General features: G+C 41.7%; 2 protein-coding genes across 4 annotated transcripts in view; one reads left to right on the top strand and one right to left on the bottom strand.

Moving 5' to 3' along the window:
* The window catches only part of TMEM241 (transmembrane protein 241), a 39,709-nt gene extending 32,740 nt beyond the window's left edge, over window positions 1–6,969 (top strand). For both annotated transcript variants that reach the window (XM_079982774.1, XM_079982773.1), the window contains 2 exons: window positions 1,244–1,308; window positions 5,496–6,969. In XM_079982774.1, the coding sequence (XP_079838900.1) occupies window positions 1,244–1,308; window positions 5,496–5,556 (126 nt within the window). In that variant the 3' untranslated portion in view covers window positions 5,557–6,969. The remainder of the gene's footprint in view (window positions 1–1,243; window positions 1,309–5,495) is intronic.
* A 6,582-nt stretch (window positions 6,970–13,551) lies between these two features.
* CABLES1 (Cdk5 and Abl enzyme substrate 1) overlaps window positions 13,552–15,872 on the bottom strand; it is a 49,505-nt gene continuing 47,184 nt past the window's right edge. For both annotated transcript variants that reach the window (XM_079982716.1, XM_079982717.1), the window contains 2 exons: window positions 14,909–15,116; window positions 13,552–14,656 (listed from right to left, as the gene is read on the bottom strand). In XM_079982716.1, coding sequence (XP_079838842.1) covers window positions 14,516–14,656; window positions 14,909–15,116 — 349 coding nt within the window. In that variant the 3' untranslated portion in view covers window positions 13,552–14,515. The remainder of the gene's footprint in view (window positions 14,657–14,908; window positions 15,117–15,872) is intronic.

Below are 15,872 nucleotides of genomic sequence, written 5' to 3'. Positions count from 1 at the left end.
GCTAAGAACAGTTTCAGGTTAAGTACGGATCTCCGGAACGAATTAAGTACTTAACCCGAGGTACCACTGTATTTAGTTAGAAAGCATATCCAATTTCTGCTCAAATGGAGTTAGGGCTGTTTATAGGGCCTGCCTTATTTTTTTAATGTACTCATCTGAGTCTCTGCCCTCATCCATTGTGGCAGCTATTTCCCCTCCTTTGGGGGCCTTCATCTTGCCTTTTGGCTTGTGACTGTCAGTGTCTGAGGCCTCTCCTGAAGCCTCAGGCAGAGCTCCCTCTGTTTCTTCCTGAAGAACTAACTTGCAGATTTGCTTTTTGGTCCCTGTATTCCTTGGATCATCACCTTGCTGAGGCTTGTATGAAACTTTTTGATTAGATGTCAATAGGATCCACTCTGCTTCGATTTTGTCCCAGGGTGATTGGAGACACAGAATTATGCCACCATTTAGCTTTCCAGCTAGCCATGCCCCTAGGCAAACAGACCCAAGTGATGAAAAGAGCTCAGGGTGTAGCTGGACTCTTTTGGAAAATAACTCAGAGAACTGTGCCAATCCGCCTCAGGAAGGCTCACCTTTACAGTTCAATAGCTTGAACATACTGCAAAAGCTCAATGAACTTTTGTTTTAGAATCTTAAAATTGCCTTTTCCTTCCAGTGACGCATGGTAGCTTTTGTTTGTCTTGAGAGGAAATATGCCTTCCCTCTCGAGACAAACAAAAGCTACTATGCGTCGCTGGAAGGAAAAGGCAATTTTATTTAATTTTAATGGAAGTTGGGAATATGGAAATCTTAATATTTTATGCAACATTCGACAGTAACACATAAAATAGATTTGCAAGTAAACAAGATCAAGACTCATCAGCATCATGGCACAGGCAGGTTTAAAAGATGCACCGTCTGACAATGATTCCAACAAATAGCTCTGTCAGTTTAGTTGAATGGGTCCTTGTGGTTAGAAGGATGCTAATAGCAACTTCAACTTAAAAGGCAAAACATCTAAGCCAATTTAAGCAAAATGAAGTGGTACTTCTGTGTCCTGCAAGGAAATGCCCTTCAATTATATCCTTAAAATGATTAATCTACAATTGAATCAGTTACAGTGTGGAGCCCTGGTTTTAAAAAAGTTTTCTTAACTTTTTGTACTGTCCCCCTCTCAAAATATCTCTTTTGAGTGTTAATATTCTTGCCAATGAACTTACGGGAAGTTGATGTAACAAATTGCCATCTTCCGTGTCTTTTCTAGGTTTTAACATCTGCTCTATCCCCATTCTTCTTTGAGATTGCAATGAATGTACCAACAGCCTGTTGGTAAGTATTTTGCGGGGGGGGGGGGAATAAAAATTATGGCTGTTCTGAATTTGCTGTTGGATTTCCAAATTATGTTCATTAATTTCTTCTGATTTTAAACAAAAACAGTTAAGCAACATTTTGTACAATAAGAAGATCACAGAGTAGTTTACAATATATAATCATACATACCATAGTAACAAACAATATTTTCCCCACAGTTAAAAGGCTGCTTTGGGGAAGGTGCATGGACTATGCACAGCAAAGGAATACCAGGAACACCTTTCATTGGATAGGAGAAAAGTTGTACAGAAATGCCATTAGATTAGCAAGGGCCTCAATCATCAATATAGATAGAAAGAAGGTGGCTAAGGGTGATGAGGATAAAGGTTTATAAAATTAGGCATGGAGTTAAGAAACTGGAAGAGGTTCCACACTCCTGATCTAGAGTGGAGGTTTTCAAGCAGAGGCTGGACAGCTGCCTGGTGATGATGCTCCAGCTCTGGATTTTGTGCATCAAGGTGAGATATCTTACAGGACCTCCACCAATTCTGTGATTCTTGTTAGGGACATTAAGGTTTTGCAAGCATCCAAGCAAGTGAACAGTTAATTTCAAACTAGGGCTGGTAGCCAGTATATCTGCAGTGCTATGATATGGTATCATGCATAAGATCTGCTGAAGTTCAAGTAAGTGTTCATGGAAAGTTTGCAATTGGGTCTTTCTCCAACATCCTTCCCCACAAAGTAAAATGGCAGTATTTCTGAGCTACCATATCTTTTATTATTCCAGGCTCATGAGGAATAATGATATCATTATAAAATGGTTTGCACCATAATGGTTATGCAAGAGCTTGCCTTTTCAGGAGCAGTGGCACTTGCATAATTTGCAAAAACAGCCTGGTGGTGAAGCTAAGAGTTTAAATGGATGTAATGCTATTAAAATCCAGACAGCTTTGCATGGTTTGCCGTGTAAAAATGCCCTCTTACCAATAAAAACTACAAAAGTTTGTTTTATTTATAAAGTTCCATAAGGAGATTTGCTGTTTCATAAACTAAGCCTTGTGGCTTAAAATACAAGGTCATAACACTGAATTGTAGAAAAGGAAATGGAGCTGAGCCAGCGATTTGTGGATTCTTCTTGTTGAGTGACTTAAGAAAAGAGCTGGAGACACGACTTCCCCCTTGCTCAAGATGAATAAAGTGTGAGCTGACATCTTTAGAAACAAGAGACAGCTCCACTGAACTCTGCTACCTCTGGAGCCCTTTGTTCAAGCTGTGTTGTTCGTAAGATTAGTGCAGAGTAGGAAATGTCATTGCTAGAATGGTGATGGGAGAAGCAAGAAGCTGAGGAAGTGCCTTTGATGAATGTACTGCATGGACCGTTGTGTCATAGGCCAGTCTGGCAGACTATTGTATAAACGGATAGGACATCAAAGTGATCCATCCAATTAAAGTCCCATTGTGAAGGTTACTTCCCAAGTTTTTCGTTCCAGAAAGAATAACTGACTGTTGACCATGCTGGCTGGAACTGATAGGAATTGGAGTCCAACAACTGGAGCACCAAAGGTTGCCTATTCTTGGTGTGGTGCCTAGATTGTTGTACTGGATAGGTGTGAATTCAAATGCCAGCTCAGCCCCAAAGCTTGCTATATGACCTTGGGGCCAATCTCTCTCTCTCTCTGTCAGCCTAACGTGACAGATGAGGATGTTGAGGATAAAGAAGAGGGGGTACCATAGGGGGCCACTAGGGGGCGCATTGGAAGATGGCCGACAATACCATCTCTCCGACCCACACGGGGTAATTAAGAGGCTGTTATGGGAGTAGGCAGCCTCCCTTGTTGCCCCAAGGAAATGGGGAACACTGCCCTTGCCTGCTGTGCCCATAAATCACCCCCTAATTCGAAAGAAGGGGGTGAGGGCCCTAGGCAGAATGCCCCCGTGTGGACCTTGGCTCTCCTGGACGCTGTCTCTGATCGCGCACTAGCTGCAGCAATTTGGAATAATTAATTACAAAAGAAGCAAATGCACATATTTCAAGTGAAGAAGGGGAGTGAAGTCTGCTAATTTAAGTGACCTCTGCGAAAGAAGACGACGGGTTGGAGAAACAGGAATATTTTACGATGAAGATAAACCAAAGGCTGGGTATGTTGACAACGGGGCTGAATGGGGGGGGGGACCTTTTTTACTTCCCTTCTATGTGATTTACAAGAACCCCTCCTCATTAGAATCGTCGGTTGAACTGACCCAAGCAGGATGATTAAGGTCTGTGTGGAGATAAACTTTAACCAAAAGTATGCTTTATGGAGATCGAGAAGCAATAAAAGCTTTTGGAATGGCGCAGCAATTAATTCGGAGTCGCCATCTTGCCAAAGGATTTATAGCCGAGAGAAGGAACAGACTTGTTTTCAGACTGCATTCCTGGTGAATCTCCTCAGAGGTTTTGAGAAAGGAGGCAGATTGGTGAAGATTAATGACGCTAAGACTGTTTTGATGTATGGAAGTGATGTTACATGGAAAACGTTTGGATATGGCTACTGGATAAAAAATAATAATATCCACGCAGGATTACAAACTGTCTAACCAGCTTGTGGAGACTATCAGAGGCCACAAAGAGAAAGGAAAAATATATGAAAATAACAACAAGAGATGTGGAAAAACAAGAAGAAAGGACTGGATAGTACTGTGAACATCATAAGGTTAGATTTGTGGACATTAAAACAGCAGTAAGAAGCAAGAAGTTGATTGGATCCCCTTCAGAACTTTAAATATGGGTACCCCCAACAAAAATTTAAAATTTGGCTGTGCAATTTGGAATTTATGTAATTTGGTTTGATTTGATGTGATTGGTCGGTTAATAAAAAATTATTCTTAAAAAATAAAAAAGAAGAGGGGGTACCATAAATGGTGCGATAAAATAAAAAAGAATTCCAACTAGCTACATTTCAAATAGGCTCTACCATTTCTCTTTTTTACTTTCTGCAATGATCACCAAGCAGTTTTCTTATCTGAGAGCTATTCATGGAGCAGACGTGCACAGAGATTGAGCCCTAGAAATTATTGTGTGTTTTCTCTGACTCCAAAAGCATAAAGGCTTGGGTCCAAAGAACTGCATCAGGCCTCTCCTTTTCCTTCCTGATGCAAAGAGCTACTCTTTAAGGGTCAGGGAACCCTCTGAAACAGTTTGTGATAGGACATGAGAGAGGATCTTCAGAGAGAAGAATTGGGGACTGCATTCCAGTGAGAGATCAGATCATGATATGCTTTGGATTCAAGCCACTATGTTGACCATGTGTGGAGAACATCAGCTCTGAAGGCCAAATGAGGCCCCTGGATGCTCTCCAGACCCTCCCCAGCCTTGCTTCACCCGCCTCTAATGTTTATTTCCTGGCTGGACTGTGTTCTGGAACCGATAAGGACTCTTGCTACTGCAAAAATGTAAAATTTACATTCATTGCTCCGCCCGCCACTGGCGATGTTGGTCCCAAAAGGCTGTCGCCATAAGAGAGTAATTACTTTTTTTAAAAAAAGACCAATTCCTTGATCCAAACCAGTTATTCAGAATTTTCCTAGGTTAATAAAGATTCATCCATCAGGCACTGGGAGGACAAGTGGTATTCTAGAAGGAAGTAGCACCCTAACTGTAACAAAGACCACCCCTTCCCTCTTCCAAGAGTGTTAAGGTTCATTAAATCAATAAATAGTTCATAGAGCTTTGTGATAGTTAGAGAGGACAGGACTGGAAGAAAACCCAGAGTATTATCAGAGGGCAGAGGGTGCAGCATTAATAGTCAAATAACATGTGGAGGCCCAAGAAACTCTGGGGCCCAGTGCTTGGAGTACCTTCTACATGTCAAACAACCTTGGCCGCCAAAATGTTCCTTTTCCCCATGCAGTTCAGCCATGCATGTATACAATTGCTTCTGGCATCCAGAAGGCTTTAATGGGTGGTTCCACAAAGGTGCCATTGTGCTCCTAAGTGAGGGACCAAGTTCCTGTCATCTTGAGGAACCAGGGGTAAGCAACTGGGATGCCATCATACTCTCAACAAATTACCAGTGGTTGTTATTCTATTACTTAAGGAACTGAAGAAATACCTCAGCATGAAAATTACCGACTATTTTGGCAATGCCATCCTGTTCAGTGAGTTTCCTATGAATTGCCCAAGTGAATCTTTGTTAATAAAGCTTCTCCTCTGCTTTCTTTAACAGTCTTTTACTTGGTGGATTTGCTGAAGCCTCACTGCTTTACATCGAAAGGACTGGCATATGAATATATAAGGAGAAATTATGAAGAAGAGAATAACCAAGCATTCCCATCAGGGGTAATAGTGAATGAAAAATCCAAAGCAACAGCAGTGAAGATGTGCAAACTGCAAGTGACTTAATTCCATGTTCTTCTTTCTTCAGAGCCATAAAAATGTTATTAATAGTAGTGCGGAAAGTCAGGGCTCCGTTAACCTTTATGCTAGCCAGGCTAAACTAAATTGTGCAGTCTCAACTAAACTAGATCCACTACCGTAGAACCATCTGGGCATGCACTGCTGTAAGAAAGGTGCTTATCCTGCCCCCTTTCCAACCTTACTTCGAGTTCTGCACCATTCAGAATTTGACGGCTGTCCCTTTATCACAACATAAATTATAGGACCGTAGTCTCACTTATGAAGGAAGAATGGACAAGCTTCTTGGTCTGTGGCAGATTTCCTGGTGTATCTGGGTACAGGGAAGACTTGGTAGTATTTTGTGCTCAGTCTGGGACATGCATTGCCCAAGTGGTGTGCTTGCTGCTTCCTTGCTCTCCCATCATACACAACTCCAGTGAAACATGAAGAAACAAAACCACGTGGGTCTGCTCAGAAAGAAGACCTGTTTAATGGGATTTGCTCTCGTGTAAATGAGTAAGGGTTGCAATGTGAATCCACTGCGGAAATCTGTTTGTATGTGCATGCAGAGGAAGAGGGCGCACTTTCTATATGTTCTTGAGTGTGGACACAGACAAGCACAATGTCCAACAGCGCAATCGGACGTGTCTTTTCAGAACCAAATCCTATTGAATAGTTGTGTCATGATTGCAGCAGGAGGTGGCTAATTTTTGTTCCATGATTATAAGCAATTCCTACTGAGCCTTAAGCATGAGCATTTTGAAGATTGGCACTTGGGAGTATCTACATGAAAGCACAAGCAAAGCGACTGTTTCTGCCATACCTTGCAAATAGGTACCAGTTCTGCAGGCGTTCTTGTCAGAGTTTCCATTCAGTTTAAGGTTATCAACCAGGTAGCTGATGATCCTCCACTGATGTATAGCACCAGAACAGCTGTATTCTTTGTGGAACACTTCTTCTGTATGGTTTTTTTAAACTAAATTAGGCTGAGTGACCTTATTCACTGTGAAAATAAAACTGTAACCAGCATAGATTTGGTATACTCTCTTATAAGATGGAAGTATCACATTCAATTATTCTGTCTGCATAAAAAAAGCTAAGAGATGTTTAGTTCAAGCTTTGGACTGCCCCCCACCCCCCCTTAGCCCAAATATCTGAAAACCAGAAACCACAATCTGATGTGTGTTCATGGGCGCTGGAAAGCTCAGCTAATAGAAAAGAGTACCTTGAAGTGATAACTGATTAGCACACGGCCATGTTGAATGTAAAATAACTGAGTAGTAAATCTTATTTGCATTTTTCAATGTGTATTTTTTCTGTCTTGTATTGTTATCTATTATACACACACACACACAAAAGCATTTACACATCTTAAATTCCAATAGGTGCAATCCCTACAAGTGTACAGTACAGTGGTACCTCGGATTAAGAACTTAATTTGTTCTGGAGGTCCGTTCTTCACCTGAAACTGTTCTTAACCTGAAGCACCACTTTAGCTAATGGGGCCTTCCACTGCCGCCGCCGCGCCGCTGCTGCACGATTTCTGTTCTCATCCTGAAGCAAAGTTCTTAACCCGAGGTACTATTTCTGGGTTAGCGGAGTCTGTAACCTGAAGCGTCTGTAACCTGAAGCATATGTAACCCAAGGTACCACTGTATAGTTTATAATGCAAATCTATATATGGCTCCTTGGAAGTAAGTCCCATTGAGTTCAGTGAGGCTTACTCCTGGGTTAGCGAGCATTTGATTGAAGCCTCAATCTTTGCTATGTATTTGGAAGCATACTGACCTTCTTTTGTCGTTTCCTCTGCAACTATGTTTCATTGGAATATAGGCAGTTTCCATAGCAATGTTAGCCTTCTGCTCTCTCCCACTCTCAGCCTTTTGGTTCTGGACAGCTGCCCCTTCAAGGGCATTCAGATGCCATTATCGCTCTTCATATCCTCAAAAGGGTTGAATTATGTACTTTTTACTCAGTCATTAATCAAAAGCCTAATGTAAAGCAAAAATAAATAAATAAACCCCTACATGGTTCAAGCTTCAAAAGGCAATTATTTAGGTATTCATTCAGGCTTGCAGCCTGTCAGTTTGGAATTGAGAACAAATCATACATCTGTGATGGCCACAATATCATTATTATGGCGGTTGGGGAAGAACATTAGCTGCTACCTGCGAGTACAAAATGGGTTTTTGTATCTCACAACAGGTTGCCATCTTGTTTGGGATTTAAAGTTGCTCCAGATTACAGATCCATGACTCATTTTGGTCTAGAAAGTTGCCTCCCATCATACACCTGCTCCCCTCTTTCACATGGCTGGGGAGCCTGATTAGCCAAGGAGACACACACACACAATGTGGAAGAGCTACATATGAACAAGTCTGTAGGCACTTAAGTCCCCTCTCATGTTTGCTGACTGTGTGGCCAGGGATATGATGCTAAAGGCCCTGCGTGAGAAACATTCCAAAACTGGTGCACACGTACATAAAAATATTAAATGGGATGTGGGTGGCACTGTGGTCTAAACCACTGAACCTCTCGGGCTTGCCGATTGAAAGGTTGGTGGTTCGAATCCCTGTGACGGGGTGAGCTCCCGTTGCTCTGTCCCAGCTCCTGCCAACCTAGCAGTTTGAAAGCACGCCAGTGCAAGTAGTTAAATAGGTACCGCTGTGGCAGGAAGGTAAATGGCATTTCTGTGTGCTCTGGTTTCCGTCATGGTGTTCCATTGTGCCAGAAGCGGTTTAGTCATGCTGGCCACATGATCTGGAAAGCTGCCTGTGGACAATGCCAGCTCCCTTGGCCTGAAAGCAAGATGAGCGCCGCAACCCCATAGTTGCCTTTGACTGGAGTTAACTGTCCAGGGGTCCTTTACCTTTACCTAAAGATATTAAGTGGCAATGCCTGAAATGGAAACTGAGAATATGTTGCTATGGTTAATAATAATAATTATTATTTATTTATATGCTGCCCATCTGACTGGGTTTCCCCAGCCACTCTGGGTGGCAATACCAATATGTATAATTTATTGCAGCAATTATATATAATTTATGCATCAAAAGCATAACCAAGCAGCTGGTTTCAAAGGGAAATAAACTTTCCTAATGAGATGCAGTGGAAGTCCTATTAATAATATTTTGAGGAGATATATATAGCTGTAAGAGCTTTAGTTTATTTTGCCTTTCAAAATTAATGTGTAGTTTTTTTAAAAAAATGTGGCTAAGTGGTAGTTTTATTTATTAAACAGTATTTTTTTATACTTCCTTATGGGCACTACTGGAGGTTTTTGTTAGGTGTTATAGGCAAAACTGATTGCTTTTAAGTTACCTGTCAACAGGCTGATGCGGCATCAGCAATGCTTAATTAACTGCATAACTGAAATGTGGCTGGCAGCGCTAATTATTAATACATCTGGGGAAAATAAAACACTTTAATCCTTTCCTAGTCTAGGACTAGAAAAGCTTATTCAAAACATGACAGCTCCAAGTGCCTTTTAATAGGTGCTAATGGCTTTTCAATAGGCCGTATGTAGCCAATGGCAGCTGGCAAGTCCTGTTAGATTAGCTGTGTCCTCATCTTGCAACTCTAATAGGTAGATGTAGCATAAAGGTAAAGGAACCCCTGACCATTTGGTCCAGTCGCAGAAGACTCTGGGGTTGCGGCGCTCATCTCACTTTACTGGCCGAGGGAGCCAGCGTACAGCTTCCGGGTCATGTGGCCAGCATGACTAAGCTGCTTCCAGCGAACCAGAGCAGCGCACGGAAATACTGTTTACCTTCCCGCTGGAACGGTACCTATTTATCTACTTGCACTCTGACATGCTTTCGAACTGCTAGGTTGGCAGGAGCTGGGACTGAGCAACGGGAGCTCACCCCGTCGCAGGGATTCGAACCGCAGACCTTCTGACCGGCAAGCCCTAGGCTCTGTGGTTTAACCCACAGCACCACCTGCATCCCTCATGTATGTATGTATGTAGCATACACAAGCTGAATAGGAAAGGTGTTTTTGTTTTTGTGCTGGCATAAGTCCTCCTCTGTTTAGCAGAGTACTTTGAAAAAAACTGGACACCCCTCTTGCAGGAGTGTAGAGTTGTGATCTTTATGGTGTAAACCAGGCTTCCTCAGACTCGGCCCTCCTCCAGATGTTTTTGGCCTACAACTCCCATGGTCCCTAGCTAGCAGACTAGTGGTCAGGGATGATGGGAATTGTAGTCTTAATTTTTTGGAGATCCCCAGTTCCTTCACTGTTAAGTAGGCTTCCCTGATTCTTAGAAGAGGCATTTTCCAGAGCTACTGCAGAGAGGGGAGGGTGGGAGTAATTTTCTATCTATACCCTTCAATGGGCACATCTCTGTCTCCAAGCCAGGATATTTGTATAAGATAGAACACAACAAGTAGTTCTAATGAAATTTCATGGGAAAACAGTCCATAGCAGAACCTTGTAGCTAATATTGTGTGACATCATGGTGAAAAAGATCAGGCCCTTCACACGCCAGTAACTTGAGTTTTAGTATTTTCCTGCCAAGTGGTAAAATTCTTACTGTTTATCAGGTGCAGGTGTGTAATAAAATGACTGTTACTGTCCAGTATCGAGTCCTGTGGATGCCCTATGAGGCTTTTGCATTTAATGATACAGTCAAAGTTCACTGCGCTGAGAACCTTTCTTACACTGGAAGCTGCCTTGTCCAGAATCACACACACAATCAGTCTCTCATCTACTGACTGGCAGCAGCTCTGAAGGGTTTCAAGACAGTGTCTTGGAGATGCAAGAGGACCTGGAACCTTTAGTTTGCAAAACATGAGCCCTGCTTTCCTCTTTCTTGCCATCAGTACTAGCTCTTTTCAGACAAGAGGAGATAGGTGTTCCCATGTTAGAATTGCTGTTGTATTGCAATGTTTTTGCACTGCTATTAAGACTTCACTCTCTTTTCCCTGTGAACAATATAGATGTAAACAAAAGCTATTACACTATGCTAAGCCTACTTGAAAACCACTTGTTTTTCTTTTCATTTAAGTTACAGAATTTTAAAAATCCACTGAATAATGAACACTTCGGAACGTAATGGTAGCAATGAAGTGAGAGACACCAACAATTTAATCTTAAAGACATACTGTATTTAGGTATCGGCGGCCTCATTGTTCCTGCACCACCACCCCTACACAATTTGTGTAACACTGTAGGCAGGCAGAGCTTTTGAAAAGTTTCACTTGCTTGGGTGTATGCGGAGAAAACAGCTTTTCAAAATAATAATCTGTACAATACAGTGCATAGTACATCATCTCAAAACATTATGAAGAGAAAAGAAATGGATTTTACAAAAGCCCATGTCTTTTCTCTTTTTTTATGGAACTATTTACAAGTCAAAATTCTTGGTTTTGAGAAACAAAAATAAAACCTTTTTTTCTTTTATTCTGCTATTTTAATGCAATCTTGGAGAAAGAAGGGAGAATTACTGTAGATTACTTCAGTCGTGTTTTGTACATTGACATTTCATCAGTATGGCTTCAATTTACGCTACAAAGTTTTTTTTTCATTTTTGTCGGTGCTTTTATGCAAAACGCCTTCCCCTGTAACTCCCCCCCCCCCCCACAAAAGAAGCAGCCAAACATTTCTGCAAATGAAAGCAAGATGTTTCCAACAAACATGCCAGTCAAGAATCCTATCCAGTTTGTTGATGAGGGCTAATTTCTGTATCTTGACTCTGCATAAACCTGCATAGATATTGAAAGGGTTTAGAACTGCATTTGCACTACGCAAACCCATACTGAAGTAATGGCACTGCACTTGTGTACTTTCTGTCCCTGGTAGCCTCAGAAAGGCATCAGCCAAAGATCCACACCCACTATGCCGTCTGCACCACCTCTTTTCAAAGGAGGAGGGATAACATATTAACAGGGATACTGTCCCACAGCAAATAGGAAAGGAATGTGGGTGAATAGCTCTCTGCAGCAATAGAGGGTCTAGGGACAGGGGCTCTCTTTCCCCCAAAATTGTTGAAGGCACAGATGCTGTTTCAGGTTAGGTGGCGGCCAGAGCACAGGGTATTCCTTTGGTTTACAAAGTGCCATCATTCTCCACTCTGAATTTTGCCATCCAAGAACAGTCTTTCCATGCAAAATGATAACGGTAAAGGAATTATAAAACATCCTCTCTGATCTTATGTATGCACTTGGGTCTTAGGCCCTCCAAATAATATGCACTGGACCACAGCTGAAGCCAGGCCCACCCTAAAGTGCAATCTTTTAAAATGGTAACGATTGTTTTAATCAATAAACCTTTTAACTATGCATTGCAGAACAGTTTTTGGTCTTGAGGCTATGCAGAATATACATTTTGGGGGTTTGGCTAAATGACGATGCAGAAAATGCAAATTCCCTTAATTTAAATGAGGATTTCCTTGGAGTTGCAGAAAACTATATAGTGTTTTTCTCCATTCTTCAAACTAGCTTATGGGAATACATTAATATGGAAGAGGGCAAGTGAGTGAGAATTCTGGAACTGGCAATTTTTTTACTTTAACAACAGAGTTTTATTCTTAGTTCCTCTAACGGATGTATCATTCAATATATTTTTAGTTTATACTTGCAATATACAAGTCAGACAATGGAGCATTCGTGTTTGAAAGCCAAAAAGAGGAAGCAAAGCTACACCAATAAAGTGGATTTTTGTTTCAAAATCTACAGGTTTCAATGGAGTTTTGTATTTGTATATTTTCTTGGCTGTACTTTTGTTCCCAACTTCTGTCATTTCCAGCGTCACTAATGACTGCTACAGGAAAAAAGAAAAAAAAAGTGGTAGATTATCTTGGTGGACACAACTGTTGCTCAATTAATTGTATTACGCTATAAACAGTAAAATACTCAACTTTATTGAAATCACTGTGTCAGCCAAGAACTGTGTTAACTGAATCTGCACTAGAAAAAGTGGGACATGTACATTAACTACATATAAAAATAGTAATTTAATTCTTTGTTGTATGTCCTCTAGCATAGTAGCAAGCACATCCAGCTGTCATTATCTTCTCATATTGTGTATATGTGTGTGTGTATACGCATGTATATACACACATATACACATGCAGGCAGAATGTAACTAATTAGTTGGGCTAGCACAAGGATTAGTGCTATCCAACGGGATTGCCCCGCTCTCCTCCCCCTGCAAATGCCTCACACTGTCCCAGTGGCGTAGCGTGGGTTATCAGCACCCGGGGCAAGGCAAGTAACTTGCGCCCCCTAACCCATGGATTTGCGCCCACAAACCCGTGGATTTGCGCCCCCTAACCCGTGGATTTCCCTAACCCCCAGATGTTGCGCCCGGCCCCCCCTGCACCCCCCACGCTACGCCACTGCACTGTCCCCAAATTGCTCTGGAGGGCTGGAGGAAGCCTCAGAACATGTTTAGGCTGTTTGTGGGGGGTGGGAAGAGGGCAAGAATGTTCCCTTCCGCAAGGAGAAATTCGTCTACCAGCAGAACATTCACCGTAGTGCTACATTATATACAACCCCAAATGCACACATACAAATATTTAGAAAACAGAACACACATGGGGATTGTATAAGCTTTGCATCTCAGCCTGGGTTTTGTAATTTATGAACACAGTTAAAGTACTATAAGTTTGCTAAGTAGTGAAGTATGAAAAAATTTAACAATTTCAGTGGCCCCCCCTACTCTGAAATTTGATCTGTACAGCCAATTCTATTTTAAAACAACAGCAACAACAACAAAAAATTACCCACACTTGAGGCAAGTGTCTGTTATCAAGGCCCTAGGCGGCCAATTCTGGCCCTTGGCTGTACAAGTTGGTTTTAAAAAAACACTGTTTAAACATACAGCACCATCAACGTGCCTCAGAATGCACTCTAACATAGAGCACAAAATACAAACACTACAGAGTGCAAGTCTAACCATCTCCACAGAGGGAAGGTACAGAGGTTAGAAGTACGCATGTGGCTTAGAACAAGACACTTTCCAAATGTCCTCTCTTCTATACTGAACATTTGAATGGCATCGCATACAAAAGTGAAAACAAAAGCAGCTGTTGGTTTCTCACTTGTAGGTGTCATACCTTTTTTTTTTTAAGTAGTGTAATCTTTATATAAAAAAAAATAAAAGATGTTGATGTGGGGAAAACAAACTAACAACCAGGGATTATGCCTGGTTATTCAAATGAACCCGGATTATCTCCCTTTCAGTAATTACGTCTTTAGGCAAATAGAGAAAAGTTGTCCTCTGGCCTTTAGTAAACAAAATTCTAGCAATGATCCAAGGCTTCCTTCCACCTGATTCCAAACCTGCTCAGCGTCTCTCAACTAAATCATCATCCCACCCACCAGGAAAAGTGCACTTTCAATAACAGATACAAAAATAGATTGGCACGTTGTTGACACAGTGAAGGTATCTTCCGCAACCCGTCATTGCTTTAGGAATCCTTTCGTAATATGGAAACCGCTTCTGGGAAAGCTGATGAGGTTTCCACAGGAGCAGAATGTATAGTTTAAATAAAGTGTGAAATGAAGGCTGCTGTTTTATCTTCCTTCTCCTCGCAGGAAAGTTTATGGGGAACTCAAGGAAGTTCTTTTTTTGTCCAAGTGGTGTGAATCTGCTCCACCCACTGTTCACTCACATGCAACTCATTCATCACTTGCGTCGAGTAGTTAAAACAGTTCGTCTAGCCTGAGAGTCTTAAGGAATTATTCCTACGATCAGGTTGAAAAGCTGCACTGAAAAGAGAATAAAGGGCATTGGGGCATCTGTGCCCCCATTTTTGCATTTCCAGTAGTAACTGCTGCTCTTCTGAGCTCAACAGGGAAAAAAAAGTTTTTAAACCCCTCCCTCTTCTCGGAAGGGTAGCCTGTGCTAGGAATGCTGGACTAAGCGTCTATAATGTGGCATCACTTCATGTTCAGGTAGATGGAGAGCAAATTCCAAGGCCACTAACACTGGGAATTCAAAGGCAATCAGCTCCCTCCTGTTCAATCGGAACTTCTCTTCCAATTTCTACAACAAAGCCAAACAGATTGATGTATTAGTCATGTACTTTAAACAGCTTCTTCCAATTGCACTTGCAAGTTTAAAATAGGTATCTTAGGTCTTAAAATTACATTCAACCTTTCTGATGCAGCTAACAAGCAAATGCCAATGCATGACATAATGAAGACACAGCAATTCCTTTCATCTAAGCCACTGCCAGGTCAACCCTCCTTCACTGCTACTTTTTGTGGTGAAGGTTTGTGGCCTGGGGGTACTTACATCGATAAGATGTTTCACATCATGCTTTTTGAGGTCACTGCCGATTTTGGCAGCGAGTAGGACACATGCTCCAGCGCAGAGCTTTCTGTTCTGCTTGTTGAGTTTCCCCTTGAGAGCAAGCTTCTCAAAATAGACGAAGGCCATAGCCACGGTGGGTTCCTCAAAACCACACTCTTCTTGAGCTAGTTTGCGCATCTCTCGCTTCAGGCTGAAAGGGGAGGGAAAGGTGTGTTGCTGAAGAAACTCAAAGATTGTAATAGCACTACCTATCATTCAGAAGGCTTGCCTAAACACCACCCATAAACTGCCATGTATCATACTGCTATGCTTCACTCTCAGCACCTGCAAATGTAAAGTGTCCCCTGAATTTCTGAACATTGAATTGTTCATGTTTGAAGTCATTTTTTTTTTTTTTGTCCAAAAATATTATTGCAAGTCTTGAATCTCTAACTTCTATCATTTTGGACAAGACGGTGGACTGCAGGCAAGGAAATGGAAGCAGACAAAGGAACTGGAGCTCCTGAAATACTAATGTTCTGGCCCAATGATAGCTCTTCCATAATTCCTTTTGCTCCCTAACTTTTAAGTATCTGCTGTTGCAGAGGACTGAAAAGGTATTGATACCCCTGTACAAATGGGATAGGGGCACAAAGGATACAGCACAACGTTGTCCCATTGTATTCGGCCTTGGCTGCTCTTAAGTATTAATGAAGTATTTTGTCATCACATCTGTACCCTGTTGTGCTTCCCTGTATGCAACTTTAGGAGCCTGCTGATCACTGAGAAATAACAATTTGTGAAGTTTGCAATGCAGCAGACATCTTTGTACCAACACGTCTCCAATTCAACAATAGAAGAACAACCTTTCATCTATTAAAATATATCCATGATTAAGTCTTACTATCTTTTGGTTGCAACAGAAACTCTCTCTATCCCTTTTTCAGCGGCTTTCACAAGAACATTC

Source organism: Podarcis cretensis (assembly GCF_951804945.1).
Source record: "Podarcis cretensis genome assembly, chromosome: 7".
Taxonomy (NCBI): domain Eukaryota; kingdom Metazoa; phylum Chordata; class Lepidosauria; order Squamata; family Lacertidae; genus Podarcis; species Podarcis cretensis.
The sequence above is the reverse complement of the archived record's forward strand: the minus strand, read 5'-3'. Positions and strand labels throughout refer to the sequence as shown.